Source organism: Zonotrichia albicollis, chromosome 6, assembly GCF_047830755.1.
Source record: "Zonotrichia albicollis isolate bZonAlb1 chromosome 6, bZonAlb1.hap1, whole genome shotgun sequence".
In the NCBI taxonomy this organism is placed as follows: Eukaryota; Metazoa; Chordata; class Aves; order Passeriformes; family Passerellidae; genus Zonotrichia; species Zonotrichia albicollis.
This window is the reverse complement of record NC_133824.1, coordinates 60,379,482-60,391,051: the sequence shown is the minus strand read 5'-3', so window position 1 is coordinate 60,391,051 and position 11,570 is coordinate 60,379,482. Positions and strand designations below refer to the sequence as shown.

General features: G+C 44.4%; 1 protein-coding gene and 1 non-coding gene across 2 annotated transcripts; one reads left to right on the top strand and one right to left on the bottom strand.

The window, feature by feature from the left end:
• Window positions 1-2,094: 2,094 nt before the first annotated feature.
• On the bottom strand, window positions 2,095-11,367 carry TBPL2 (TATA-box binding protein like 2). Its single transcript, XM_005492209.2, has 7 exons — window positions 11,317-11,367; window positions 7,877-8,262; window positions 7,061-7,148; window positions 6,748-6,839; window positions 5,499-5,666; window positions 3,988-4,082; window positions 2,095-2,247 (listed from the first exon to the last, which is right to left on the bottom strand). The coding sequence occupies exons 1-7, from the start codon at window positions 11,365-11,367 to the stop codon at window positions 2,168-2,170; spliced, it is 960 nt and encodes a 319-aa protein (XP_005492266.2). The 3' UTR covers window positions 2,095-2,167.
• On the top strand, window positions 11,176-11,247 carry TRNAG-UCC (transfer RNA glycine (anticodon UCC)). The gene has a single exon. It is a non-coding gene; the product is annotated as a tRNA-Gly (tRNA).
• Window positions 11,368-11,570: the final 203 nt, after the last annotated feature.

Here is an 11,570-nt window from a genome sequence, read left to right as displayed (position 1 = left end):
GAACCTTAAAAATCATCCAGTTCCAAGCTCCTGCCCTCTAAAGGAGCCCCTTCCACCATCCCAGGGTGTCCGAGCCCTGTCCAGCCCGGCCTTGGGCACTTCATGGATCCAGGGGCAGCCACAGCTCCTCTGGGCACCCTGTGCCAGGGCCTCACCACCCCTTACTGAGTAAATAATTTTTTCCTGCTAGCTAATATTTCCTAATAGGAACCTACTCTCAGTTTGAAGTCATTTCCTCTTCTGTCTGTAGGCAATTAGAGGAGACGGAGGCCACAGAAGACAGAATAACTTAAGCAATATCCCCATATGCCCCTTCCCAAAAGAAACACAACTGCAACAACACATTACCACACATTACACCTTTTTTTTTTTTCTCTTTTAAGAGCAATTCCCAGCCTCTATTCCCCCCCTTCCCCGTGTTATCAAACACTCAGCAGGAACAGCACTGTGGAGGTAGAACCAAGATACCAAGATTGTTGTTTTTAAGACAAGAGTTACCATAGCAAACATTAACCTAATCAGTAGCTCAGTGAAAAGGCACAGAGCCCATTTCTTATCTTTAAGGCCTTATCTGTGTTTCTAAAGAACACTAATTTTACCACTGAAATAATGTGGCAAGCTCTTAAGGAAAAATGTGATTTCTTGAAGAGGGCTCATCTTAGATAAACTTTTTTTCCCCCCAACACCTCAATAAAACCAGGGTGTTTTCACTCACAAAACATTATTCTAACTGAAGCTCATCAGCTGCTTCTACAGCTACAGTGCAAATAAAAGTCCAGCCCATGGCTGTGGAAAGTCTCCAACGTTAGAAAGCAAACAGAAAAGTAAGCCTGTGTTTAAAATAGATTTGAGTGTGGAAATCCAGAGTTTGACAGAGACACTGATAACAGCTAAGACCAGCTTATCATGAGGAAGTGCACAAAGTTTTTCATAGTTTGCAGGGAGATAGATATAAAACCACTTGTGAGAGACACATAACAGATACAGAAGATGAAGCCACACCCACACCGAATCAGAAATAAACTTTTGTGGCAGCAAAACTCAGCCCAGCAAGACCCTGTTGGGAGTTGAGCTGAGTATTTCCAGCAAGGACCGAGGAGGATTTTGGGCTGGGTTACACTTAAATCATCTAAGAGCAGCCTCTAGTGGTGTTTGCAGACAGGTACCAACACCTTCAGCAGGGAAGGGCACAGCAGAACTGCTCTGGATTGCTTCCAGGGGCTTTCCAGAGCAGCCATGGGACAGGCTTTGCCCTGTTCCTGCTAGGCAGGACACCTTCTGAAAACAAAGGCTTGACTTTAAACCAAGTACAGGAAACCTCGTTGGTTTTGCTTCAAAATTACCAAATTACTGCCATTGGCTGAACTCTGGTTAAATAACACAGATAATTAAAATTGTCATGAGCATCCAAGACTTTTTGCATTTTCCTTAAATCCATTTCTAACAAAGTTCTAAATCAACATGTTTTTGTCTGCACCAAACTCCCATCATCTCCCATCAAGTGGGGACCATTTGGTTAAAATCTAACTTGCCCCATGTCAAATAAGAGAATTTAATTAGTTACACCCCTCCACCCACAGATTTTCTATGTGTGTCCCAGCAGTCAGGACCTGGAATGTCTTCTCTGTGAGAGAAAATCCTCTACCCTCACACACAAGAGTTTACCCAGCCAGTGGGAGCAGAGTGATTCAGCACTTGTGTTCTAAACACCAAAATCAGCTCATACAGGATTTTGTAAGCCACGTTATAGACAATTAGATATGTTGAGCTTCAACATGAAACTACAACACTGCAGGGGCAAATCAAGACATTTAGAGCTGAGGATTCTGATTAAACCAATTGGAAGTGCAGTGTGGATTCACCTGTTCAACAGGGAAAGAGATACATGGCTTCTATTACACAATATTTTAAAGTGCCACCTTAACATACATTCTGTTAAAAGTGCATTCATTTATCAAGTGCTTTAACTTGACAGAAATTGTCAGAACTCAGATAATCTGAAAGAAAAGAACATTTCACAAGCTATAGAAAGGCATCAGCATGTGTGGCATTCAGAAATGAATAATTTGCTTAATAATCCACAGATGTGTCCAGGAATGCCCTTGGTTCTGCTCCAAGCACAGCAACACAAGCCCAGGGGTTATTCTGGATTGCTCTGGGAGCCGTGTCACGATGGTTTCTTGAAGCCTCTTAAAATGGGGTAGATGTTCTCAAATGCCTCATAGATTTCAGAACGGTCTTTTGCTCCTAAACGGGCATTTAAGATAAAAAAGACCATGAATTAAGAGTGCTGAACTTAAACTAAATGCAGTTTAAACCCAGTAGGAGTACAAACCATGAAGAAATCCAGGAGATTGAAAGCACCTTACTGTTAAAGACAGAATTTCTATCTGCCACCTCAAAGAGCATTTTCCAGCTTGCTTAGCTTTAAGACTAGTTTTGTTTAATCTGTGGAACCAAAACAGCAATTTTCTGCTCTTGACAGGAGCAAAATATTGGCTTTGAAGAAGGGAATAAAAGCAACTGAGCACCACCACGGTGTTATCTGCTTAAGAATAACAGCTCTGCCTGTTCATGAGGTGAGTGGAAAGGTAGGAACAAGTGGTGAAAGGCCTTTATTTCATAGTGGGAGTTGTTCCACAGTTTGAGAACTCTCCTTCTCCAGCTCTGAGAAGCAATTTTAATTTTAAGCTGTGTGTTAGGACCCCTTTGATTTCAAATCCTTTTCTGTGGTACTGGTAGCAAATCTTTAATACCAAGTTTTGCACACAAACTGCATTGCAGTAGGCAGGAACATTCCCTGCCAGCAACACTACTCATGCTGGCCCAACAAACATCAGCCAGGTGAAAACTGCATTTAAATGAACTAAAAGTGGAATTAAGCCCTGCTTAGGTTGGATGTGTAAACCTTTACTCATGTCCTCACTTGGACATGAATAATTCATCTGCCTTACCACAGCTTTTACTTTCAAAAGTAAAGTTACTTTCTTGATTAGGGAGAAGACCCCTCCTCACATCTCAGCAAATTTAGTTTTGTCATTACAGCTGGCCCAGGACTCACAGCAAAGGACTGAGTGTGCAGCAAGGCCATTACAATCAGTGCACCCCAAAAATGCAAGCATCAGTGGAATGGAACTGACCAGTTAGATTTTACTGACCAGTATAATTTTACTAGACCTAAGAAAATTGTGGACATTGGAGGGTGAAGCATTTGAGCTTTGTCCTGAGTGCCCCATCCTTCAGCTGGCTGAGCTCATTCCTGATTTATGGTTGTGAGAATCTCTGGCTAAGGCAGGCACTTCTCTTGCCTTCCCCACTCCCAAAGCTGTGTTGTGAACATGAATATCACATTCAGAGCTTCTGGGAACAAGCACCATTCACCTTTCAGTACATCTGAATAGAAGCATTTTCATGAGCTTCTCAAAAAGGATGTGCCAGGAGCTCAGGAATTCACCTTTTTTGAACAAGTCACACCTGGGATCTGAGGTACAGGTATCTGCTGAGCACACTGACTCAGCAAGGCTTTTGCCTCACGATTTTTTTGCCAAACAATCTGGAACAAGCTCTAAGATCTCCACCCTTTCCTCTGATAATCCCTACTAAATGTTGTCAGTGAAGTGTTTTAAGAAGTTTGTTTCCTGTCCAAGCAATTTTAAATTGCTTATTGTGAGGTTCCTATTTAAGTGCCTGAGTAGTTGCTGGCATGGCAGCATCCTGTTGGCATACTCTGCATTGGCACGTGGCATCAGGCTTTGAATAAAAAAATACTTAACATGGAAATCTGAGACTTTGTATGTGAAATAATGCAAGATTCTAGTGCAACAAAACTGATGTTATCTGCAGAAAACACAGATAAAACTGCAGCAGCCATTAAAAAGATCCCTGAGTGGCTTTACTGTGGCAAGATACTGATTTTTAGTTAATGTTTAATTTAAATGCTCTCAGAAAGTGAAGCAGTGGGTAGAGACACAGAGAGGCAGCACTTACCAGTCAGTACAACTTTCCCAGACACAAAGATCAGCAGCACTATCCTTGGTTTGACCATCCTATAAACCAGGCCAGGGAACAGTTCAGGTTCATAGCTGTTCAAAGCAAGCAGGGGAGATCAGTAAAATGCAAAAGCTGTTTCAGTGGTGTATGAATAAAGTGCTCCTTAATTATAGTAGCAATAAGGTAATTAACCACACTGATTTTATCTAGCTGCCCTGAGAAAGGTCAGGTCAGGTTTTGGACATCTTGAAGAGAAACTTGTTAAACCCAGCTGGAGCTGGTGGGGGATCTTCATATTGAACTTTAAAGACTTGTGAGCCACTTCTGATTTGTCACAACCTTGGAACCATTATTGTAATCTTCATACAGTCCTCAAATCATGGAATGGCCTGGCTTAAAAATCACCTCATTCCACCCCCTGCCATGGCAGGGACACCTTCCACTGTCCCAGGGTGCTCCAAGCCCTGTCCAGCCTGGCCTTGGGCACTTCCAGGGGCAGCCCCAGCTTCTCTGGGCACCCTCACAGTAAATCCTTCCTAGTCTGCCAAGAACCCTTATCAGGAACCATCCTGTGCAACTCAGACAAGATAACAGCCAATGTAAATATTTAATATATATCTAGTTCCTAAATGAAATGCAAGCTATTAGATGCACTGCTAATAAAAGACAACTGAATTTTGGCTTTGTCAGTGCTGAAATCATCCTTTCCTGATGGCAATATCTAGTTTTGAACAAGCTGATCTCACAGGTACAACATGCCCTCACTCAGCTACAGCTTTTCTTTCAATTCTTGGTTAAAGAACATCCAAACAGAAGCAAAACAATATCCCAGAAAACACAGTATACCTGCAATTCTGTATTTTGCAACTGCAGTTTGGTTTCATGCCTGAAGGCTGGAAACCTTATCCCTGCAGACAGGAATTTGCTTTGCTGGGAGTTAAGAGGCCACCTTGGTATTAAAACCCACAAAGGAGCTGATGCCTCAGGTTTAGCTTTTCTATTTTTCAGATTCTGTGCTGCTTTAGTGTGAGAGTCTGGGCTTCATATTATGGGATGGGGAGCTCTGTGCACAGAGCAGGGAGACAAAACAATTCCTGCTCCAGCTGGGCACCAAGGACAAATGATCCAAATGTCAGCCCCAGAGCACAAACACCGTGGGCTGGAGAGAGAAAAACAAGCAGGGTGGGACTGCCTGGGCTAAAGCTGGGATGGGACAATGAACTGCAAGGTGCAAATGGAGCAGAACTGATCAGTGACAGACCCCGTGCCTGGCCATGCATTTTGGGGCCATTTTGGTTCATCTTGGGTGCAGCCCTGGCTGGGCTCTGGTGCTGCCCAAGGTGGATCCATGAAGGCCTCCTAATAAATCCCTCCTTTATTCTTTAACTCCATCCAGTCTCTGTTCTAGCTCAGCCTTCCCAAGGCATCAGAGCAAAGGCACAGACCAGGCCGAAGTGGCCTCAGGCCCTGCTGCCAGGTGCACAGGGCTGTACCTGATCTCCTCCTACCTGCTGAACTGCTGGTGGGTGAGAACCAGGCTCTCCAGGCGGATGGGGAACCTCACATCACAGCTCCCCACCATATTCTGGATCTTGAAGTCCAAGAACTTGGCAGGGAAGCCAAGCTTCTGCACCACCCGTGCGTATTTCCTGGCTGCCAGCCTCGACTGCTCTTCACTGAGGGGAGAAACCTTTATTGTAATCTCCAAACAGCCCTCCAATCACAGAATCCCACAGTGGCTGGGGCTGGAAGAGACCTTAAAGCCCATCTTGTTCCACCCCCTGCCATGAGCAGGGACCCCTTCCAGAGTGCTCCAAGCCTCATCCAGCCTGGCCTGCAACACTTCCAGGGATGGGCTTTTCACTGAAGGAAGAGCAAAGGGGAAAAAATAACTTATTAACTTATTTGTTAAAATAACACTTATTTGTGCTTTCCTCTGCTCTTGAGGTGGAAATCGGTTTATAGCCACCACTGTGCTGATCTGCATTCCATAAAAAGAGATCCTGCCACTCAAAATAGCAAGGCTCCATCCCCAGAACTGCTGTAGGGAGCTAAAAGGAGTAAGGCACTTGTTCATTCACCTTCCTGTGGTCTGGTTGAACCCACTGGAGATGTTTCATCACTCAGCAGTTCCTCTTTTGAGAGGTTTCTCAGTTCCTCAAAACAGCTCAGTGCTGATCCAGGGGTTAGACTGCAGGCACCAGTACAATTCACCCACCTGGGGTGGTGGTAGGGGCTGGAGAAGAGGTCTCCTAAGCATGAGTTAATTAATTCTAATTGATTGTTTTGGGATATAAAAACCAAGGCAGACTCTGCTGAACTTCAGGGGGAAAGAGCTTCAGAGTACAGAAAGAAACTTTTGCTTTCCCCAGTTCCCATTTCCTCTAGAGGCAGATGTGTTGACTGGTGAACACAGACATTGAAGAGAGACTTGACAGACACAAGTTATGTCCTAAACACTTTAAAAATCAGTGAGAAATGCAAATAATCCCTTAACAATTTCTGGGAATTTCAGCAGCTTTTCTACTGATGTCTGCTCAGCTCACTCTAAATTCAGGGACAGAAGTACACAGTTCAGAAATTGCTAAGGTGCCATCATGAAGAAAGGAAGATTTTCAATATCAGTGCTTCCCTTTTTCTTGCAATTAGTCCTTTGCTAGATGTTTTAAGCAAGACTTTTCAGACATTCTCCATCAGAATATGTGCATAGCTGCAAGACCCAGACCTTTAGAGGGAAGGGAAAAAGCAGAAAAATACCTTTTTGCTCCCGTGCAGACCATTTTTCCTGAACTGAAGATGAGGGCTGTTGTTCGTGGTTCCCTGATTCTCATGATGACAGCAGCAAACCTCTACAAATTCAAAGGAAAACCTGTCAGGAATTAAACTGTATTTCTGTTCAGTCTTACAAAAATTAACAATTCCAAAGCTAATCACAACACATTTGTTTTGTAAGTGTTTCTTTCCCACCTGAAGTTATTTCCCACCCACCCAGGAGCAGGAGAGTTAAGAGCACAGTCACAGGATCATTGGGAAAGGGAAGTGAGGGTAAAGCTTTGAGTTCAAGATTTACCTTTGGGTTATACTCTGCATTTCTGGCATGCAGAGCTATGTTCTTCAGATCCAGTTTACATGCCAAGTTTACAGTTGACACAATATTCCTGAGGAATGAGGGAGGAATTTTCTCATTGCAAAATCCAGCCACTGCAGAGCCACCCCCCAGCAGTACAGTCACATTCCAATTAATAATTGCCATCATCTGATTTCCTGCCTGTCTCTTCCCCACTCAAGCATTAAGCTACTTCTGGCAAAACTTAAGTAATTCAATCCAAAACTGCACTTTGAGATAGGACAAAGTGTGAAGTTATTAGTCTCTGAATTATAAGTTTGTGTGTCTTCCAAAAACTGCATCACTGAAGCCTTTTACAGCTTGGGATTGAACCATTACTGACTATTTAGAGTTACTACAGCACCCAAGGTAGGCAGGGCTGGGTTATTTTCTACAGGTATAAACTATTCCAGAGTTGCTCTATGCTAGACAGGACAGCACCCTTTAGTGAGGCCAGTTTCTGTTTCTCCTTTTGAAAAGGCAGAGTGACATTTTTAAATCCCTGGACTCTGCTGTCATCCTTCACATTCTCCTTCCTGGAGGAAATCCTCCTTCTCAAGAATCTTCATATTTTTATCCAATATTGTAATTTAATTTTCTCCACCTCTCCCCATCAAGAAGAAAAAAAAAACCCTAAAAAATTACTTCTGTAGTTTTTGACTTATTTAAGGCCAAGCCATGCTTGCTACATTCTCCAAGTGAAAAGTCAGAGCAACACCTTGCAGTTTAAGCCAAACTCTGACTATGGTGTGTGTGCTACATAAACAACACATCACTTACTGCAGCTGGGGGACTATTCCAGAACTTTCTGAGGCAGATGTCGCCGGGGTGATCGGAGTCATCGGAGTCAGGGGAGGACACACATCAGGAGCTTCAGGAGATGGCTCAGCTGCACCTGGATGTGACAAGCTGCTCTCATCCATGAAAACACCACTGTCCTCCTTACTTGGGAGTGACCCAAGCTCTTTTTGGGTTTCCTGACCATCCTCAGAGAGGCTTTGTTCTTTGTTGTCTTGGGTGACATCGGGGAGAAAGCTGAGGTCCACGGAGGAGAAGTCTGTGTGGAGCTCCTTGGACTCACTTAACTGGGAAGATGCTTGAATTGGAAGTTCTAAATCATAAGGGCTCATAGGAGTGAACAGATGAGGACTAGTGGAGAAGTCATCCTTGAATTGAGAAAAAGTGCCGTTAAGGGTCTTGTATTAAAACAAGGAGAGTAAGTTAAGATTGATCTTCAATGAGGAAGTTTCAATAATTTTCCCCCAATATGTATTTTATCAAAGACTAGTTTTAAGGTTGAAAGTGTGTCCTTTGCTTGTCTGTGAGTGTATAAAAATCCAGGTACCTTGTATAATGCATTTTCATCACAATCCATGGGCTCTCTAGAGAGCTCCTGGGACTGCACAAATTGAAAAATGCAGGTACAACACTGGCACTTCACCTTTCACAGCCACTGTCACACCAGAACCACATGATCACACTCCTGAGTTTTTCCAAGGAAGACCGACAACATTTTCTGAGTGTCTTGATCTCCCATTCTGTAAATTGCTCCATTTCCTCTCCCTGCTAGCAGGGGACAGTGTCAGCTTTGCTTTGTGCAACAGAGGGCAGCAGCTCACAGAACCAGCAGCAATTAATTCCTCACCTCCTGGAGGCCTGAGTGAAGCTAGAGATGAGAAGATGGGACTAAAAAAAAACCTCACCACAGTCAGCAGAAGCAAGCACACAGCACACCTGCAAGTAAGCTCTGTCATGCTGATGTCCTTCTTTATCAACTATTTATTATTAAAAGCTGTTTAAAAGCATCATCACGTCAATGAGGCAAGAGTTTCAGGACAGGATTTATTCCCTCTTCATTGGTGCATAAGCCTCTTTCTGAAGGTGATTTCTGCCAACATCCACAGCAGGTGACAGCTTGGACTAAAGAATCCACACAAGAGGTTTTGTGTTTAATCAGGCATTTTTAGGTTCAAGACCCAGAAGGACTTGAAAAGTCCAAGCAGAAATCAGAGCAGGGAGTGGTTCATGAGACTGAGCCCTGGAGTTGGCAGCAAGTGCCTGACCTCCAGCAGGAGCAGGATTTCCAGATCAGTGCTTCCCAGCCCTGAGCTAGTGCTGCTCTCTTCTAGGCAGCTCACTTGGCAACCCAGCCATGCACACGGGGACAGCTCTGCTCCTACTCTGCAGTATATCTGCCTGCAGACACTTGGAGAACTCTGACAAAGTGACAAATCATCCAGAAAACCCTCACTAGCCTGAATACAGATGCAATCAGAAAAGTACCCACAATTAAAACTGCTTCTAAAACTGACTTCTAAATGCAGAGCCCCCACAGAAGATCTGTTGGGCAGGAAGCTCTCAAATAAATCTATGTACTCCTTTACCTTTTAGAAAAAAATGGTAAAATATGTAATTAATAGTTACAAATAAAATATTATATCTATTTTAAATAGATCTTTTTCAAGGCAGCAGCGAAGGAAGGAAGTCACAATCTCAGCAAGAATTCCAGTGGATTAAGGATTAGCTGTGCAGGAGCTCATTAGGAAGGTTTTGTAGGAACCACAATGTAGAGAAAATGATACAAAAAGCTCCCTGTGAGACTACTCACATCATACTAATGGGCATCAAGAAATGAACAGTAGAAAAACCACCCACAAACAAACAACCAAAGCCAGTTTGTGACATATCTTAGAGAAGCTGATGGAGAAACGAGTGGTACGTGAGGCTGGAAGTATCACACAGCTGTGAAGTTTTCAAAAAGAAGAGTAAATTGCATAGAGCAAGTAGAAACAGAAAGCAAATTTTCCTTTCTGATCAGGCTTGCACCTAAGAGGTGTGAGGAAAGCCCTGACAGGGTTAAGTGCTGGGGAATATTTCCTTCTTGTCAGACAGATGCTCAGAGGCTGCAAAAGGGGCACAAGACCATGTTTGCATTGGGCTGGCTGCCAAGGGTTATTGCTATAGACTCTGGGTTAATTAACTTCACCAAGGCCCCACCAACTGCATAGCTTTGGCCATCTCCCAGCAGCTCCAGGGAGGAGATTTCACTCACAGATCCTTCTGAGATCCCTCAGTTTGGGGCAGCTCGAGGGGAAACAGCCTTTTTCACTTCTGCTGCAGAAATCCTGCCAATCAGGTAGACACAAATCCAACCCAGCTGCCTTAAGCAACAGACTTGGATTATTTTTTTCCTCCTATCACACATCTGCTATTATCAAGGGTACCAGCAAATGTAAAACATAAAAAGCTCACTAGCACTTGTAAAAGCTGTATTATACATTACCACATTATATACTTTGTGAGGGCACATTCAGAGGGCTTTACCCACTGCCACAGGATCGTCTCTGGATTTAAACAGCTTGCGCTAAGTCTGTTTTCTGAGCTGAAAATGAGTTTACAACAGGATGCAAAGAAGTTTTTTTTCCTGAGTAAGGAGGATGCTCAGCTGTGGAGTCCAGCCCTCTCTCAGTTGTTCCTACAACCACCTGAGATCAGGACAAGTCTAACTAAAGCAAAACACTTGGCTTGTGCCTTGAATTACACTGCTTAACAACAGCTTTTCCTGTTGAAAATTAAGCATTTATGCATTTGCACAAGGTTCCTTAAACAAAACAGCATTTTTATTAGAGTGTTTCTTTGGAGTCCTTCCTCAGCCCTCTGAAGAGCATATCTTACTGGGTTGACTGGGGGAGCAGAAATGGGAACAATAAGACTTACACATTGTTTATAGTAGGTAGAGGACAACCATTCCAAACCCCGACGTAATGAATTTTTGCAGACATTTACTAACAGAGCGAGGAGATGCGAGCCTGCTGCCCTCTCAGTGCCCACCCACGCCAGCACCCGGGCTGACCCTCACAGGCAGCATCATCCCTCTTAGCAGGGAGTGAAGGCGACCTCCGGCTCCAGAGAGCTCCTCCATGCTCCCGGCAGCTCCGGGACAGCAGGGATCCCCTGGATAAGGAGGAAACCCCCCGGGACAAGGAGGAACCCCTCAGAACAGGGGAATTTGGGGCTCATCCAGCAGGAATGCGGTAATGACACATTTGAGGCGCGGCTGCGAGGTTGCTCTCAGCGCGGCGTTGGTGGTATAGTGGTGAGCATAGCTGCCTTCCAAGCAGTTGACCCGGGTTCGATTCCCGGCCAACGCAGTTGCCTTTTGTTTAGCTTTATTTTATTTTTTCCCCCCTCCTCGGTTAATATTTTCCTTCCTGCCTTACCTGCCCGCTGCAGCTCTCCAGGTAGCGCTCCAGCGGCGATACACCCTCCATGGGCACAGCTACCGACACAAAGCCCTCAGCGCTGCTCCTGTCCTGCTTTTAACGCCCAGGGACAGCACCTGTGGCTTGTCAGGGAGCAGAGCCCATCACAGCTGGGAGCTTTACCCTCATCAGGCAGCCTTCGAGCCTCTGCTCTGCCTGCACGGCCGTCTGAGAGGGTTTGTCCCATCCCGCAGGATTAGAGAAATCAGGGT

What these genes read in the sequence shown, in the direction of transcription:
- TBPL2 (XM_005492209.2), bottom strand. Translation starts at nt 11,367, where the DNA reads ATGGAGGGTGTATCGCCGCTGGAGCGCTACCTGGAGAGCTGCAGCGGG. An exon ending in ATGCAGAGTATAACCCAAAG is followed by an intron (nt 6,840 to 7,060) that starts GTAAATCTTGAA and finishes TTGAATTTGTAG; the next exon opens with AGGTTTGCTGCTGTCATCAT. An exon ending in GTCTGCACGGGAGCAAAAAG is followed by an intron (nt 5,667 to 6,747) that starts GTATTTTTCTGC and finishes TTCTCCCCTCAG; the next exon opens with TGAAGAGCAGTCGAGGCTGG.